At 47.2% G+C, this 18704-nt stretch overlaps 1 protein-coding gene across 1 annotated transcript in view; it reads left to right on the top strand.

The window, feature by feature from the left end:
• NALF1 (NALCN channel auxiliary factor 1) overlaps positions 1-18704 on the top strand; it is a 587247-nt gene that overhangs the window by 542925 nt on the left and 25618 nt on the right. Inside the window, exon 2 of the mRNA XM_061133274.1 lies at positions 17782-17953. Coding sequence (XP_060989257.1) covers positions 17782-17953 — 172 coding nt within the window. The remainder of the gene's footprint in view (positions 1-17781; positions 17954-18704) is intronic.

Here is an 18704-nt window from a genome sequence, read left to right as displayed (position 1 = left end):
TGAATGTGTTCTTAATGATCTCTGCTCCCAGAGTCGGGGTGCAGCGAGGGGAATTGATTTAACACCAGGAATAAAACTGTAGACGTTCACCGGTCCAGTCTGCTGCCTTTTCTGGGGAAGCTTTGCTCTCCCTGGTAAACAGGCCTTCCCCCAGATTTCTCACGCGCTCCGAAGCCTCCGTGGGCTCCTCTCGCGCTGCTCTCCTGAACTGTGTGATGCAGAGGTTAGCAGCTGAGCTAAAGGCCTCCCTGGATGCATAATAACAGTTACATAAAGCACTTTTCAAATGCAAACAGACTTTGAGTACCCAATTATGCTGCAGGTGTTGTGCGTACCCCAGCATGAGAAAGGATCCCACACTCTTTATCACCAGGGCAACAGGGTGACAGTGCCCTGTCCCCAGGGACAGAGGGCCTTCTCCAGCAGCGCACGGTCCCACCGTCGTGACTGGTATTGATTTGAGATGACTGCTTCCCGTAATGTAGTTGCTCGTTGTGTGTGCGTGCTCAGTTGTGACCGACTCTTTTTCTTTTTCTTTTTTGGCCGATTCTTTGAGACCCCATGGGCTGTAGCCCGCCAGGCTCCTCTGTTCATCGGATTTCCCAGGCAAGAATCCTGGAGTGGGTTGCTGTTTCCTATTCTAGGGGATCTTGGCCCAGGGATCAAACCCACTTCCCCTCTGTCTCCTGCATTGGCAGGTGGGCTTTTATTACCACTAAGTCACCCGGGAAGCTCAGTAATAGATTGTAGCTGCCATTAACCTTCTTTGAGATTAATCTTCATTGATATAACTCTTTAGCCAAATTAACCAAACTAAATACAGGTTGATCAACAATGGTACCACTCCTTTTTACCAATATATCTGGCCCAGGCCCGTCATGTAATACTTTGTAGATGTTGGTAGAATGATCAAGTTAGTGTTCAATAAAAAAAAGCAACCCATTCTTTCTGCTAGTGTGTTATACATAAAGAGCTTACATTATGAAATAGCTGTCTTTGCCAACACATAACATTAGCAAAATCTTATTAGATTTTATTGTATTTTATGTTTCCCTACATATATACAATTCTTTTATCCTTCCTAAAACCCTGTGAAGTTGGAATTACTAACTGAAGCTCAAATAAGTAATCTAAGTGCAAATAAATGCACTTCTTCAACCCATCACAAGTGATAAGTGACACTGCTTACAGCTTCTCTCAGATCCTTGTCACTTGAAGGGCTCTTATCTCTCCATTAGGTATTCTTTTCCATTCCGTTGTCAATCTCATCATGTAAATCTTGCATGTATTGGCTGTGGGGGGAATGTTGATTGTTTCAATTATACCTACACTCTTGTCTATGAAGACGTGAAAATCACCAGTACTATGCAAACTTGAATGATGTTATGGAGAAGACATTTCAGAAAAACAATGTGCTCAAATTTTAACTTAGAGTGGCCATCAAGACCATTTGATCAGAAGGCCCAAATTCTCTCATAATGATGTTTAAATGTTCTCAGCAGGCATGGTGTTTCCCAAACATCTTTCTTGGAAGGATTTCTCACACACCTTGTGTCTTGAACATTTCTAGCTGCAACAATTAACCCATTCAGTAATTCTTCATAGATCAAGGCACAGTGCTAGACGTAGAGTTGTTTCGTCACTAAGTTGTGTCCCACGCTTTGCGACCCCATGGATGGCAGTGCGCTAGGCTGTCCTGTCCTTCACTATCTCCTGGAGTTTGATCAGACTCAGGTCCATCGAGTCGGTGATGCCATCCAACCATCTCATCCTCTGTCACCCACTTCTCCTCCTGCCCTCAGTCTTTCCCGGCATCAGGCTCTTTTCCAATGAGTTGACTCTTCGCATCAGGTGGCCAAAGTATTGGAGCTTCGGCTTCAGCATCAGTCCTTCCAATGAATGTTCAGGGTTGATTTCCTTTAGGGTGGACTGGTTTGATCTCCCTGTAGTCTGAGGGGCTCAAGAGTCTTCTCCAGCACCTCTACAAATATCAGATAAAGTGCAACTCTAATGAAGTGTCTAGTCTGTGACAGACTGCCTCAACATTACCAGCCTCTATGGAGAAATGAAGGCAAAAGCAGGTGTAGCCTGATTCACAGCCAGTCAGAACTGCAGGATTTGGGAGCAACTGCATTGCTTGCTAGAGGGAAAGACAGTTACTCTTTTTCTACAGGAAATATTGGGAGAAAATGTTGCACACAAGTGACGGTGTGTGTGGAAGTACCCAGCATCTGTGATTTATAAAATGGAAGATTTATAGAGAGGAACTGGAGCTTCAACTCAAACAGGAAGAGAACCCTTGACGATGAATGATATACAACCTCAGAGAATTTTCTACCCTGTTCTGATGGTATGCTGGCCTGCTCCATCTACACGTTTTATTTGGCTGAAAAGAAATATCCTGAAATGATGTAACACGAGAATGTTTACATACAACATATACAGTGATGAATGGACCAAGTGCTTTTGAGAATATAGAATATCTAGCAGTCATCACAGAGGTATCACAGCTAATTGGCTGGGTGCATGGGAGTTGAAAATAGCCAGCCTGTGTGTGAGTTCTGGCCCCTTGGCTTAGCTTGCTCACTTCAGTTGGGGAGTTAGCTTTCTGGGCCTCATTTTGTCACTTCTGTTTAAAAAAAAAGGATAAATACTGTGATTTATTCTGGGGGGTTTCTTGAGAGAATCAAGTAATGCTTTTATCAGCAGCTTCTGGTGTACACATGACTCAGCAGTAAAGAACCTTCATGTAATGCAGGAGCTGCAGGAGACCCGGGTTGGATCCCCGGGTCGGGAGGATCCCCTGGAGAAGAAATGGCAACCACTCTGGTGTTCCTGCCTGGAGAATCCCATGGACAGAGGGGCCTGGCGGGCTGCAGTCCAGTGGGTTGCAAAAGTGAAAGTGAAGTCGCTCAGTCCTGTCCGACTCTTTACAACCCTGTGGACTGTAGCCTGTCAGGCTCCTCTGTCCATGGGATTTTCCAGGCAAGGAAACTGGAGTGGGTTGCCATTTCCTTCTCCAGGGAATCTTCCCGACCCAGGGATTGAACCCAGGTCTCTCCCATTGCAGGCAGACGCTTTCCCATCTGAGCCACCAGAGAAGCCTTAGTGGGTTGCAAAGAGTCAGACAAACCTGAGTGACTGAGCACAAACAAGTGCTGTGTGTCAGTGCTTATCAACTTCGTTTTTTATAAGATGCTGTTTTTATAAGATTTGAAATCACCAATTTGCTGTAGTTATCATTCACTTCAGTTCAGTCGCTCAGTCGTATCTGAATCTTTGTGACCACATGGACCGCAGCACGCCAGGCCTCCCTGCCTATCACCAACTCCCAGAGTCCACCCAAACCCATGTCCATCGAGTCGGTGATGTCATCCAACCATCTCATCCTCTGTTGTCCCCTTCTCCTCCTGCCTTCAATCTTTCCCAGCATCAGGGTCTTTTCCAATGAGTCAGCTCTTCACATGAGGTGGCCAAAGTACTGGAGTTTCAGCTTCAACATCAGTCCTTCCAATGAACACCCAGGACTGATCTCCTTTAGGATGGATTGGTTGGATCTCCTTGCAGTCCAAGGGACTCTCAAGAGTCTTCTCCAACACCACAGTTCAAAAGCATCAATTCTTTAGCGCTCAGGTTTCTTTATAGTCCAATTCTCACATCCATACATGACTACTGGAAAAACCATAACTTTGACTAGATGGACATTTGTTGGCAAAGATTAATGTCTCTACTTTTTAATATGCTGTCTAGGTTGGTCATAACTTATATTTCTTCAAATTTACAGCAGTTCTGAGATGTCAGGAAACTGGTTGGACTTTGAAATTCAACCATTAGAACCTTATGTTTTGTCACCTACTCACCTTATTCCACAGTGAATAAATGACCTCTCACATGTGAACTATATGAAAGAAACAGGTTATTGGACAATTTTTCACTGAACAGAAGCAATTTCCATCTAAATGTTAACAAATTCCAATAAATATGCAATTAACCTTGTTTCACTCTTGTAACAGCATACATTTTCTGGCTGAAACTGACTTTAAACAATGAAGAACATGTTAAATTCTAAGGAACAAAATCGAACTATAATTTTGACAGGATTTCCTGATTTCTGGACTTGATATCACACAAATAGCACTGCTTTCTGATCTTTCCCACCCAGCGTCTCTCCTCCAGTCGGCCTCGGTGTGTGTTTAAACGAAGGCATTCACTCTGGTAAATCGTCCTCCTCCCCACTCACTGACCCTCAAGGAAACAACCTCCATGAAGGGAACTAAATGTTCTAAAGGCTCTTGGAGTCATAATTCTACCCAGAAGAAAAAAACATAAGGAGGGTGCCTGGCTGTGGAAAGTAGTCAGGTGTTTTTATTTTTCACTTGTAAGGAATAGCTCAGTTCTACGTCCACTGTAAGAGGAAAGGCAGCAGATATTTTTTCCTTGATGAGATCATGAAATCTGGCCAGCTATAAGGAAATGTGTGTGTCTGTGTGTATATGTGTCCATGTGTACATCTGTAGGTGTGTCTGTGTGTCTGTGTGTGTGTATATGTCTGTGTCTGTATGTGTGTCAGAACACTTTATACATAAATATTTATGAAAGGGAAGTATATTCAGATTTTAAATGGACATAGTGAAAATGTTTATCAAGTGCACTTTCAAAGATAAATAATTTTGGTGTCCGTTCTACATAATTTAATAGTCGAATGAATGTTCACATGAGAAATAGAGAAAGAGAGAGCAGGATTTAGGGCCAGGACTAGGAAAAGCAACTTCTTGATTTGGTTGGTGGTGGCTGTTAATTTTAGTGACAAGCAATGGATCCACACGACTGTGCACACAGCACATTGTTTGCAGACATAATCCTGACTCTTTTCTCATTAACAACAGCATTACTCATGTCACCGGTGCCTGGAGTTACGAGCACGTGTTAATAAGATCACAAACATTGTGATCCTTCGCTGTATTGAAAATCTTTCACTATAGAGGGAAATGCATAGCAGTTGCTGAAGTATCTTCTTGACATGAAACAAAATGCGAAGCACTAAAAATGTTCAAATCTCCAATGCCTATCCCCAGAAGACCCAGGAGCAACCTCCATGAACTCTCAGAAGTTAATGTTTTTTTACGCCGGAGGTCTGTGGGGTACAACAGAGCACATTTTGTTCAGGGCGGGAGTGCAAGGTAAGGTGGCCTGAACTCAGCCAGGCTCGGCTGTATTCTCTGCCCGTGGGACTTGGGCATTGATGAAATTCTCTGAATCGTAATTGTCACCTCATGAAACTGGAACAACCGCACTCACCTGATGTAGGCAAGGCTTTGATACCTCGGTGAGGAGCTGAGTGCAGCATGCCTCGGTTTTACGGCACTTGCTTCCTTTGAGTGTTCATTTACGAATTGAACGTTTGTGGCAGCCCTGGTCTGTCAGGTCTGTTGGTACCATTTTTCCAACAGCATCTGTCACATGTTGGTAAGTCTAATAATTTTTCATTACTATGATAGTTGTTATGGCAATCTATGATCAGTGGCCTTTGATGTTATTATCATAACTGTTTCGGGGACCCACAGTCCCTGCCGCATAAGATGACCAAATTAACTGACAGAGTTTGTGCGTGTTCTGACTGCACCACTGACCGGCCATTCACCGGCTCTCTCCCTCTCCTCAGGTCTTACTTGAAACACAACAATACTGAAATTAGGCCAATTAATAACCCTAAAATGGCCTGTAAGTGTTCAGATGAAAGGAAGAGTCACGTGTCTCTCACTGTAAATCAAAAGCTAGAAATAATTAAGCTCAGTGAGGAAGGTATATCGAAAGCTGAGACAGGCTGAATCCTAGGCCTCTTGTGCCAAACGGCTAGGCAGGCTGTGGATGTTAAAGGGAAAGTTCTCAAAGGAAATTAAAAATGCTCCTCCAGCAGACACACCAATGATAAAAATGTGAAACAGCCTTACTGCTGACGTGGAGAAAGATTTAGTGGTCTGGAGAGGTCAGACCGGCCGCAACATTCCCGTAAAACCAGAACCTCTTCCAGAGCAAGGCCCCAGCTCTTTTCAACTGCACAAAGGCCGAGAGTGGGGAAGCTGCGGGGGAAAAGCTGAAAGCTGCAGAAGGTGTTGGTTCACGATGGGAAAGAAGAGGTGGCCATAACACAGCAGTTCAAGATGAAGCAGAAAATGCTAATGTAGAAGCTGCAGTATTTCCAGAAGATCTTGCTGAGAGTATTCATTAAGGTGGTTGCGCTAAACAACAGATTTTCAATGTAGACAAAACAACCTTCTATAGGAAGACACCTATAGGTATCTAGCACTTCCGTAGCTGGAGAGGAGAAGTCAATTCCTTGCTCCAAAGCTTCAAAGGACAGGCTGCCCATCTTGTCAGGGACCAGTGTAGCTGGTGGCTTCGCATTGAAGTTAATGCTCATTTATCATTTTGAAAATGCTATGACCCTTAAGAATTATGCCGAACTACCCTTCCTGGGAAAATACTGGAAACAGTGAGAGACTTTATTTTGGGGGGCTCCAAAATCACTGCAGATGGTGACTGCAGTCATGAAATTAAAACAACGCTTGCTCCTTGGAAGAAAAGCTATGACTAACCTAGACAGCATATTAAAAAGCAGAGACATTACTTTGCCAACAAAGGGCTGTCTTATCAAAGCTATGGTTTTTCCAGTAGTCATGTATGGATGTGAGAGTTGGACTATATAAAGAAAGCTGAGCACCGAAGAACTGATGCTTTTGAACTGTGGTGTTGGAGAAGACTCTTGAGAGTCCCTTGGACTGCAAGGAGATCCAACCAGTCCATCCTAAAGGAGATCAGTCCTGGGTGTTCATTGGAAGGACTGATGCTGAAGCTGAAGCTCCAAAACTTTGGCCACCTGATGCGAAGAACTGACTCATTTGAAAAGACCCTGATGCTGGGAAAGATTGAGGGCACGAGGAGAAGGGGATGACAGAGGATGAGATGGTTGGATGGCATCATTGACTCAATGGACATGAGTTTGAATAAGCTCCAGGAGTTGGTGATGGACAGGGAGGCCTGGCGTGCTGCAGTCCATGGGGTCGCAACGAATCAGACACGACTGAGCAACTGAACCGAACTGAACCCTTCCTGTGCTCTATTAATGGAATGCAAAAGCCTGGATGTCAGCACATCTATTGGCAACATGGTTTACTATTTTAAACCCACTCTTGAGACCCAATGCACGGAAAAAAAAATATTCCTTTCAAAATAATGCTACTCATTCATAATGCACCTGATGGAGAACTCTGATGGGGCTGGACAATAAGATTCATGTTGCTTTCATGCCTTTTAACACAACATCTATTCTGCAGCCTGTAAATCAAGGAGAAACTTCAATTTTCAAGCCCCCTTATTTAAGAAATTCATTTTGTAGGGCTATCACTGCCCTAGATAGTGATTCCTCTGATAGATCTGGGCAAAGTCAATGTAAAAACTTCTGGAAAGGACTCACCTCTCTAGGTGTCATTAAGAACATGTCGTGATTCATGGGGAAAATAAAAATATCAACATCAACAGAAGTTTGGAAGAAATCGATTCCAACCCTCATGGATGACTTTGAGGGATTCAAGACATCAGTGGTGGAAGTAACTACAGATGTGGTGGAAACAGCAAGAGAACTAGAATTAGAAGTGGAGCCTGAAGATGCAACTGAACTGTTACAACCTCATGATCAGACTTGGAAGGATGAGTAGCTGCTTCCTATGGGTGAGCAAGGAAAGTGGTTTCATGATCCAGAAACTATTCCTGGTGAAGGTGCTGTGAAGATTGTTGAAATGACAACAGAAGACTTAAAATCTTGCATCAATTTAGTTGATAAAGCAGTGGCAGGGTTTAAGAGGATTGGGTCCAGTTTTAAAAGAAGTTCTACTGTGGGCGAAATGCTACCAAATAGCATTGCCTGGTACACAGAGATCATTTGTGGAGAGAAGAGTCGATCGATGTGGCAGACTTCACTCTTGTCTTCCTTTAAGAAATTGCTGCAGCTGATCCAGCCTTCAACTAACCCACTGCCCTGATCAGTCAGCAGCCAAGGTGGAGGCAAGACCCCCCATCAGGAAAGGCTGAGGATCAGACATCACTCATCGCTGCTTTCTCCAAACCAAAGCGCCTGCTGGTAGCACACTGTCCACCGTGTCGCACCTGATTTTCTTTAACAATGCTATGCTTGCTGCCAGGGAAAGTGTCTTATCACGACACTTTCCAGCTGCCCTCCACCCCTGGTGGGAATTCCCTATGGCCAGGCCAATAGGTGACTCTCAATAAATAGATGTGGATTAACAGATGGATTGCGGGACACCTTTGAAGCCAAGGCTGGAAGCAACCAGTTAGCTCCTGCGTCAGCTGCAGCCTCCCAGCACGTACATGGTCCATGCTGTGCATGAAATAGGCAACTAACGCACACCTACTGTGTGTCACAGGGAGCCCTACTCCGTGCTCTGCGGTGGCCTGACCGGGAAGGACCCAGATGGGCGGCTGACCCACTTTGCTGCACAACAGAAGCTTGCCCAGCAATGTAAAGCTACTGCACTCCAACAAAAGTTAACTCAGAAAAACCATCAGGTGGCTCCCCCCACGTTGTGATAACAGGCCGCAGCTCTATTCTAATGAGAGTTGTGGAGGGCTCACTCTGTCACTCTTTAAAGCTCTAAGTTCTGACAGGCTCGCTGGCACTTAGCTGGCTGTCATCCTGTTATCTAAAGACCAGGTGTAAGAGAACGGCTCGTCTCAAGGGTCACGTGATGCGCCACACCGCTGCACCCCTAAGACACTGGTGTGGGCATCATCATCTCTGTAAGGAGCTGTCATCTCTCTGTCCCTGGTCCTCAGAACAGGGCCTGCCAGAACAAAGCAGAAAACCACAGGAGAGCTGCTGAGCTTGGACTTGATGACAAAGGACGGAAGTGCTGCTTCCCACCCATGGGAAAAATAAAGAACGCAGTGTCCATTCAACCGAGGGGCAAAGACGTTATTATGGTTTTAATCAACAACGCTTGTGCCTCTAATGGGCTTACCAGGTGGCTCTAGTGGTAAAGAACCCATCTGCCAATGCAGGAGATGTAAGAGATGTGAGTTCGATCCCTGGGTCGGGAAGATCCCCTGGAGAAGGAAATGGCAACCCACTCCAGTATCCTTGCCTGGAGAATCCCATGGACAGAGAAGCCTGGCGGGCTACAGTCCACGGGGTCGCAAAGAGCTGGACACAACTGAAGCAACTTAGCCTTGCGTAGCACATGCCTCTGATACCGTAAAGGGTTTGTTACCATGTATTATTCATCAGAAATGTCTTGACAATTTGGCAGAGAAGTAGAAAACTTAGATGTATACCCTGGGCATTTTACTCTAGTATTATAGTTCAAGGCTATGTAAAATGATCAGACTGTTAGACAGTTCATTTTACTTTATTATTGCAAGTTTTCCATATTTTACTTTGGGGTCTATGATACAGTTATGCCCTGATTTTCTTTAGACCTTTATTGTGTGTTTCCATTAAGTGAAGGAGTTACAGTGAGTCCCATTCTATTTAGTTTTATGAAAAAAAAAAAAAAGAATGCATCCACATTTTTTTAGTTAGTGTACTGACTTACCTATAATAGTTCTGCTGAATGCATTGATATTTTCTAGACATACTCTAGATTCTGGGTTATAACATTTATTAATCAACTGCTCCCTGAATTCCTATGCAAGTCCTATAGAATAAGGAGAGTCTGTTGTACTAACTCCCATTTCCTTGATGAATGCATTATAGTTGCCGTGCTTAAGGCTAGTCTCAGATTTATCTACAGACTTACCTCCATTTCCTTCTTCAAAAAGTTGATTTCCCAACTTTTTAAATCCATTTCAACATTCTCAACTCACTTCAGTATGAAGCTCCAAACTTAATTTATGTCGAAGTGTTTCCTCGCTGTCTTTTTAAAGCTATAAATTCTAATGGGATCATTGGCACTTTGATGGGAGTTAACAAAGACCTCGTTATATACGTGGTGTATCTAGAGGACCATGGGCCATAATACTGCTGCATTTTCAAGGTGTTGACTGGCTGACAGTCTAGGGCAGAAGCTGTCGTTTGTCCCCTTCCTTCCCTGACCCTAGAAAAGGCTGCTGAGAAAGCTGCTGTTATATCCCCCCATGGCCGACACGCAGAAGTGGTTTCCATTAAAGGACTTCTTTCCTTTTTTTTTTATTTTTCAATAGACTCATTTACTATCTTGGACCTACAGTGTTATTAAAATGCTGAGCATATTTCCTGTGTCCTCTTGTTCACTTCACGCCTGAATTTTTCCAAAGTTATGCCACACGCATCATCTTTAAAGCTCCATCTGCGGTCCAAGACCCAGGATTTCAAGGGCCTCTTTGTGCCGTGTAAAATGACATGGCACCTTCATACAAGGAGTCCATCACCGTGAACGCATCTGCAATGTTACAGCTGTCTGTAAAGAAAGGGAAAGCCTTGCCTGACATTTTGGCCTGAATAGGTATTAAATACAGTCTTGGTTTTCCCAGTCGGATAAAGAGGAAGGTGCTGGTGTGATGGTTCAGCAACTCCAGGATCAGGTGTTTTTCCAAATACTCCCTGGCCTCGCGCTCCCATCACTCATCGCTGGGTTCTTGCTGCCTGACCTTCCTCTCCGATGCCCACGGCAGAGCTCCTGACAGCTTGGTCACCAACATGAGTTTTCACTTCTCCCACTTCTATCATTATGAACATTCATTTTGGAAATGCCATACACTGGTTTTGGAAAGGGATGAGCTAGTGTAATCTGACTTCCAGGCACTTCTTGCTGTAACCCCAGCCAGAACAACTCATCCATCTCAAATGATAGGTTCAGAGCAAATTCCTTTTTTTTTTAAAATTGTAGTGTTTTTTGCCATACATTGATATGAATCAGCCATGGATTTACATGTTTTCCCCATCCTGAACCCCCCTCCCACCTCCCTCCCCATCCCATCCCTCCACCCTCAGGGCTCTGCAGGCCTCCTGAGTCCTACTCATTGGACCACCTCCTGCCTCCCTTTTGTGCGGAAATCCTCCTCTGCCTGCAACCCGGCCCTGTGTTGTTTCTCAGCACCCAAACTACGGTATCTGCTTGGAAAGAGAGACTCAATTCATGAAGTAGGCTTTTTACTTTTTATTTCCATAGGCTTCATTTGTCCTCCCATAAGGGAGTTTGCTGATACCTCTGAAGGGATCCGTAGGACTTAGTACCTTGGAAGCACATCAGAGTTCACAGTCTGAGTCCATGCTCCGCAGGGTCTCAGAGTCAAGCGGACTGGCTCACACGGACCAAAGAGCCAGATAGTCCAGTGCACACCTTGGAGGCTCAGACAGTAAAGGATCTGCCTGCATGCAGGAGACCCAGGTTCGATCCCTGGGTCAGGGAGATCCCCTGGAGAAGGGCATGGCAACCCACTCCAGTATTCTGGCCTGGAGAAGCCCATGGACCCAGGAGCCTGGCAGGCTGAAGTCCATGGGGTCGCAAAGAGTCAGACATGACTGAACGAATAAGGGCACGCGCGCGCGCACACACACACACACACACACACACACACACACACACACACACACACCATATCTGAAGGCCATGGTGTGAGTTTCCAATAAGAACTCTATGGATGGTCAATTTCTCCCAGGTACACCCGGGGCTCCAAGAATACAGAAGTGTGCACAAGGTCCCATTATGGGAGCCTAAAAAGGGAGGCAGGCAAGCAGTGTGTGTGAGTCCACAGGAAGAGAGCATTCCCGGAGCTCCAGAGGGGTGGGCTTAAGATCGGGGTCAGGAAGGCTTACAGAGGATCACGCGGGACGGGTAGGAGCCGCCCAGGCTGTGGGCTGAGTGCGCGAGGTGCGCCGGGTCTCAGGGGTGCAAGCTCTCAGGGGACGAGGCGCATCACCGACCCTGCTCATCACCCTCCACGGCCGCCGCGGGGGGCTGGGGCGGGTCCGAGGCTGGGGCGCTCAGCTGGGCAAGGTCACAAAGCTCCGAGTGCAGTTAGGGAGTTTGAACTTCCCCTCCTGCGCCGCGGAGAGGCTCCAGGTGATGTAAAGTGGAGCGCTGATGCCATCGGATGGGTTTCACCGTGGTGGCCCTAACTGCCGGGCGGGGCCCAGCACGGAGCAGAGCGTAGGACTGCAGCGCAGGGGCACGTCCGTGGCTGCGGCGTCGCTAGGCGGGCAAGCGGAATGGCTGGAGCAACAGTGGCAACCGAAATCCAGAGGTTTGCAGACCTGGTACTCAGGAAGCAGGCTCGCAGGCCCTGGGCCAAAGAGCCTGGGCAAGATGGCTGTGGGGGAGAGCAGAAGGGGCTGGGTGACCCCCGGATTTCTCACCTCCCATTTCTCTCTGAAGAGCAGACGCGGGATTCCACTCAGGACTGGCAGAGGCTGAAATGCTAAAGAGCGTGGACACAGACACGCAGAACGCAGCTTGTAGAGCAAGCAGCTGAGAGAGAGGGAGAAAGGGGTGCCCTGGAAATACAGATTTAGGCCTCCCTGTTTTAGAGACCGCAGCTGAGTCCTGAGAGTGGGCGATTTACCTGAAAGACCGTGCATTAGAAAGTTCAGAACAGAAGCCCAGGGCACACTGACACTTGGGGAGACAACAGTTACAGCAAAACAACCAATGATGTAGTGATTGGCGGAGGAGGAAGAAGCCCAGGATGGATAGGATTCTCGTAACCAGGGGGCCGGCATTTCAAGAAATAGTTTATTAATCAGCATCAATCATTGCTGCCAAGAGGGCAAATAAGAAAATAGCCCATTTTAAAGCAGCTGGGTTTGTCATCACAGAGGCCAGGTTGCTTAGAAAGAGCAAATCTCCGGACCGTGGTTCCGGCTGACGCCAAACCATAGTGAGATGGGGAGACGAGATAATATGTGGCCTGGACGGCATTGTCTCAGACAACGCAGGGCGTATATTGATGGTGGGAGGAGGGAAAGAAGCCGCCAGGCTGGCCCTGTGTCCCCCAGACGGTGCTGGAGACACTGCCGATCCTCTCTGGTTTCCTTCATTACTGAGATCATCACCGGTTGAGCATATCTCGTCCAGGAAGCCCAGAGTGGATTCGCCTCTTGTCATCACTGCCCATCGAGGGTCTGTGGACCTCCAGGTACCACCCCTAACGGGCAGACGGGCCAGGCCAGCTCTGCCTTTTCATCCCTTACCCATTCCCTCCCCTGAAGGCCGAGCGCCCAGGGCTCTGGGCGGGGGTGAGAACGGATGGGGTGGGCTCGCAAACCTAGGACGGCGCTGGGAAAGGAGGGCCAGGGCCGTTGTTCTGAAGTTCAGGGGATTAGACCAAGTGTCATAACAGGATCCGCAAAGTGGGTCACTGAGAGAAAACAGGGAGGCATTTGCATTTTATTTCAGAGATGGAGCCAAGATCCCGCAGGACGAGGTGTGCTCGCTGACACTCTGAATCTCCGGCGGATCAAGGAGCCTGTCTCCTTAGGCTGCCCGTCTCTAAGCAATCTCAGAGGAGGAGGACTTGGCTCAACCTGCAGGCAGGGTTTGTTTTTTTGTTTTCCTCTTAAAGCACCGCAGTCTTTCCAGTTTCTGGGTGCAGCCTGTGCTTTAGCCAGACACTGACACAGATTGAGACGAAAGACGTTCAGATATGTGAACGTGAAGATGTATTCTGACTTCCTCCTCCACTTAGAATTGTAACAACCTGCCTGGTGCATCAAAGTGCATTAGCCGGAGGCCGTCACCGGGACAGACTATTGCTTGCATAACCCAATTATTCCCCCCCACCCCCCCCCGCACCCACCCTGCACGCTCAAAACACAGGCCACTCACACATGAGAGCTGACAGCAAAGGAGCTCATAAATGCATCAACACAGGCTCCCCATGGAGGAAGAGCCAGCCCTTAGTAATACTCACGGGAAAGGGGAAAGAAAGCAACCTTCCTCTAAGGTGACGATGACGACCCCTCTCAATACCTGACATTTTTCTTCATAAGGAAAAACTGTAACCGGCATTGTTTTTTTCAGCCTGCTAACATGTATTTGCAATATAAATTGGTTCCCTTGCTCTAAAACATGGATATAGATTTAGGAGGACCGGGACAAGTATACTTAAATGAGAATCTAAGCCCCATGGGGAAAAATCCAAGTCTTGGGCGTTTTGTGACAGGTGCTCCAGGAGATGAGCCCAGGTCGCTGGGACCTCCCAGAATTAGGACCTGGTGTGCGTTGCCATCACGTCTAAGGACGAGGCTGAAAGCCGTGATACACGAGTTGGTGAGCAGAATGGTGGCTGTTTCAGGCTCCTCCTGCTACCCGCATAAGGCGCCCCCTCCCAGAGCACGCGGCTTAACCTTACTTCCCACCATCGGGGAACAGAGGCCTCTCGACTCAGTCATCTCCGGGGATTTCCTCCCAACCATGTTCTGCCTCCAGCCAGTTACAGCCAGAACTTTTAATGAAAACTGAGAATCATCTTTTAAAAAATAATCAGTAAATTCATCAAGAGTCTGGTGTAACAGTCAAGCAGACCACAGTTCCCTGGGGTCCCCACCTCACCTCACACCATCCAATAGGCCCCAGTAACCGAGGGGATGTATAAAGTGATGCTGGTACAGAGAAGACTCGGGGATCAGCCAGAGGTGGGGGGTGGGCAGCGCTGCTCATTACAGCCCACAGCGCAGAGTTTCAAGGGACGATAAGAAAGTGCGGGTCTGGGATGAAGTGACTTGCAAAAAAGAAAAACAAAACAGGTTTTGACTGGATCAGTGGATGCCTCCCCCAATAATGTGCTGAGTTATTAGAACACTGCCCGGGAGCGCAGAGATTGGGGGGTTGCCGTCAACTGTGATCTTTCCCAGCCCCTCTTCTCACTTGAAAATGAGGGGCTCAGCCGGGCGTTCCATAGGACCTTTCCCCCTGAACTGCCCTCCTCCCCTCGGGGACTCCAGAGATCCAGCCCCTGCCTGTCATCTTCACTTTCCAGTTCTCAGCAGCGCCCCAGCTGCCCCGGGGCCCGGGAAGGGAGTGCTGGGCTGAACTCCATGCAGTTGCTAGGATAATCTCTCTGTAATCGGGTTCTTTATTTGTACAATATTTCCCAAAACTGTCTCAAGGGTTTCATGGGGGAAAATAAGAAATGAGAAAATGCTCTGGGAGAATAAAAGAAAACTGGTATGCAACTGTTTAAGTGCAAATGTCCTTCTTACGCAGGCCACTTTAGCAGTCTAGTTTGTCTGTTCCTTTTCTGGACTGTAACTGGGGCATATTTCCTGTTGCCTGCAGGACGGGCGCTGTCAGGCCAAGTGGTACACTCAGCCGAGATTTCCAAGGTGGGGAGCGCGCAGTGGCCGGGGCGGGGGGGTGGGGGTGGGGTGGGGTGGTGGTGCTGTCCTCCGGGAGCATAGTTACCTAGCAACGAAACTGCTTCTGGGGAGAGAGGACGTACAAACCCTCCAGGAGAGGAGGGTTAAAAGTAGTTTAACTGCCCGTTTATCACCAGAAGACCTTTACTCTATCTTTGTTCCTTCCGCAAATTATTCTTTAGCATCCTAGAACCATTTACACTATTCAGTGACACCAAGAAAAGTGATGATCCAGTATGTCACTCTGTAGGAGAAGGCGAAGCCGTTACAAAAAAGATTTCTGGCCTTCCTTATACTGCGGCGTTCTTATGAAGGAAGACAGGTGTATTCGTTTTTCATCATGGGCTTCTGTCTGAAAATCCGTCTGTTGTTCAGTCACTAAGTCCCGTCCGACTTTTTGCAACCCCAAGGGCTGCAGCACACCAGGCCTCCCTGTCCATCACCAACTCCCGGAGTTTACTCAAACTCATGTCCATTGAGTCAGTGATGCCATCCCCCCGTCTCATTCTCTGTCGTCCCCCCTGCCCCCAATCCCTCCCAGCATCAGGGTCTTTTCCAATGAGTCGGTTCTTCGCATCAGGAGGCCAAAGTACTGGATCTTCAGCTTCAGCATCAGTCCTTCCAGTGAACATTCAGGGTTGTTTTGTTTCTCTGGTTTTGTGCCACCACAAAACACCTAACTTTCTCAATGCCCATCCCTCAAAAAATTCTTAAAGGGGAGCATTGGAAAGTGTCTCAGAGCCACTTATTTTTCTCTCCTTTTCCTGACACAAGATTCCGCCTTACAGGATATTGGCAAGAGTCACCTAGATTCTGTTTGGATTCTGGGTTGTCCACTTATTTCTATTGCTGATTATTATCCCTGTGCTAATGCATGTGCTGGGAATTAGCTGTGGGAAAAAAATGTATGTCAGTTGCTTAGACCAGAGTGTGATACACACTTCCTATTACTCTTGCTATTATTGTTCGGTGTTTATGATCTCTCAGTGTACATTTAACGGCAAACCACCCACTTTTCCAGGTAGGACATAGGTAACAAAATCTTACCTGAATAGTATTAACCCTAAAAACAGAAGAATAGAACCAAGCATCAGGGAAATACCTGAGTCACAGCCGTGGCTATGGTGGGATACTTTCATCGTTTTATTGAGACCTAGGTTCAGTTGGTTCCCTTATATTACAGAAAAGCCTGGGTTGTTGTTTTTTTTTTTTTTTTTTTTTTTCAGCATTTGTTTTCCAAAATACCTATCAACGACAGAGGGTTAGATGAGATCATAGCCCTTTCACATGTCGTTAAGTTAAGCAAATGCTTATCAAATATTCATGCCGATCACAGAGGCTGAAGGTCCAAGATCTGATGAGTGGTCCTAACTTGTGCTCCTCATCACGGGACGAGTGTAAGCCATCTGATTTAGGCTGGGTGTTTCCAGGCTTTCGGACGGAGAGACCCTTAGTGTCTCTGATGTGAGACATCAATGTCAGGGCCCACCGCTGTCCGCCCAGGGCCTTGGAGTTCAAGCTCAAACCAGCACATCCTGGTTGCTGGGGACTCAGCGCCACCTAGTGTCTATGGCGGGAATAGCTGGCGTCTGCCAGGCTCTTGTCCTTTTATACAAAAAAGCTTCAGTTCAGTTCAGTTCAGTAGCTCCGACTCTCTGCGACCCCATGGACTGCAGAACGCTAGGCCTCCGTGTCCATCACCAACTCCTGGAGTTTACTCAGACTCATGCCCATTGAGTCGGTGATGCCATCCAACCATCTCATCCTCTGTCGTCCCCTTCTCCTCCTGCCTTCAATCTTTCCCAGCATCAGGGTCTTTTCCGGTGAGTCAGTTCTTTGCATCAGGTGGCCAGTGTACAGGAGTTTCAGCTTCAGGATCAGTCCTTCCAATGAATATTCAGGACTGATTTCCTTTAGGGTGGACTGGTTGAATCTCCTTGCAGTCCAAGGGACTCTTGAGTCTTCTCCAACACCACAGTTCAAAAAAGCATCACCTTTTTACAAGCAAAACAGAACATTTTTTTTTGTCCTTTTATAAAAAAAAAAAATTTCCTCATGTAAAAGAAATGGCATCACCGATGCAATGGACATGAACTTGGGCAAACTCCAGGGAGCTGGTGATGGACAGGGAGGCCTGGCGTGCCGCAGTCCTTGGGGTCGCAAAGAGTCGGACACGACTGCGGCGGCTTAGCACGCGCACCCCTGACACTCGAACGCCCCCATCACCTGTCGCGTCCTGCAAAGGGCTCCCTAAAGTATTTCGCTGCTGCTAAGACATCGCCTGCAGCTGGCCTCGTGTCATAGGCTTTCTCCAAGTGCGCGACTTCTTAGGAGCCGCTCGAGGCCCCAGCATGCTTCTCCCAGGACAGCATGTCCTCCGTTGGTCAGAACTGTTGTCATCCCACCCTATTTCTGATTCTTCTCTTTTTCAGATCGTCTACAAAGCCTGGCTATGTTCCCAGTACTTCGAAGTCGCGCAGCTGAACTGCAGAAAGACGATCCCTTGCAAGCAATACTGTTTGGAGGTTCAGACGCGGTGTCCGTTCATATTGCCCGACAATGACGAAGTCATCTACGGGGGCCTCTCCAGCTTCATCTGTACAGGTACAGAGCTGGGCAGGCGGGCACCCAGCCCAGGCGGTGGACTCGCGTTGGCACCTGGGGTTTGTTTGCCTGGGGGTCTCCTATTCCTATCCACGAAGCCCTGAAGGTTTGGCCAGGACTGTTCCATGCTTTCCTTCACAGACCCCCCTGAAGGGACCCGAAACTGACTCGGAAATGCCACGCGCTGTCTTGTCTGTCTGTGACCACCATCATTACGTTTGTAAAAGGGTAACATGGCAACATGTCAGCCAACATTAGATTTGTTCCAATTTGACTTAGAGACAGTTGGGTTCCACCTGCCGTATCTTTGTATTAACCTGAGAACAGATGAGGAGAGAGGGCCAGTAAAATTCCATTTCTTCTTCAAACCACAATAAGTTGAGGTCACAATGCCATCACTGAATATTTGGGAATCCACTTCTTCTTTCCCCAACAATCAGTTGCACTTCTGTTCTTTTTCTTTCTTCTCAAAAAAGTGCAGAATAAACTCTGAAGTCATTTTGCCCCTAGAGCCTGTGAAATTTTCTGACCAAAAAAGGTGCTAATAAATAAATGCTTATTTACTTAGCTTAAATAAGTATTTAAGTATATACTTGTGAAAGTTGCTCAGTTGTGTCCAGCTCTTAGCGACCCCATGGACTGTAGCCCACCAGGCTCCTCTGTCCATGGGATTCTCCAGGCAAGAATACTGGAGTGGGTTGCCATTTCCTCCTCCAGGGGATCTTTCCAATTCAGGGATTGAGCCTGTGTC

Source organism: Dama dama, chromosome 30, assembly GCF_033118175.1.
Source record: "Dama dama isolate Ldn47 chromosome 30, ASM3311817v1, whole genome shotgun sequence".
Classification (NCBI taxonomy): domain Eukaryota; kingdom Metazoa; phylum Chordata; class Mammalia; order Artiodactyla; family Cervidae; genus Dama; species Dama dama.
This window is presented reverse-complemented; position numbering and strand designations above follow the sequence as displayed.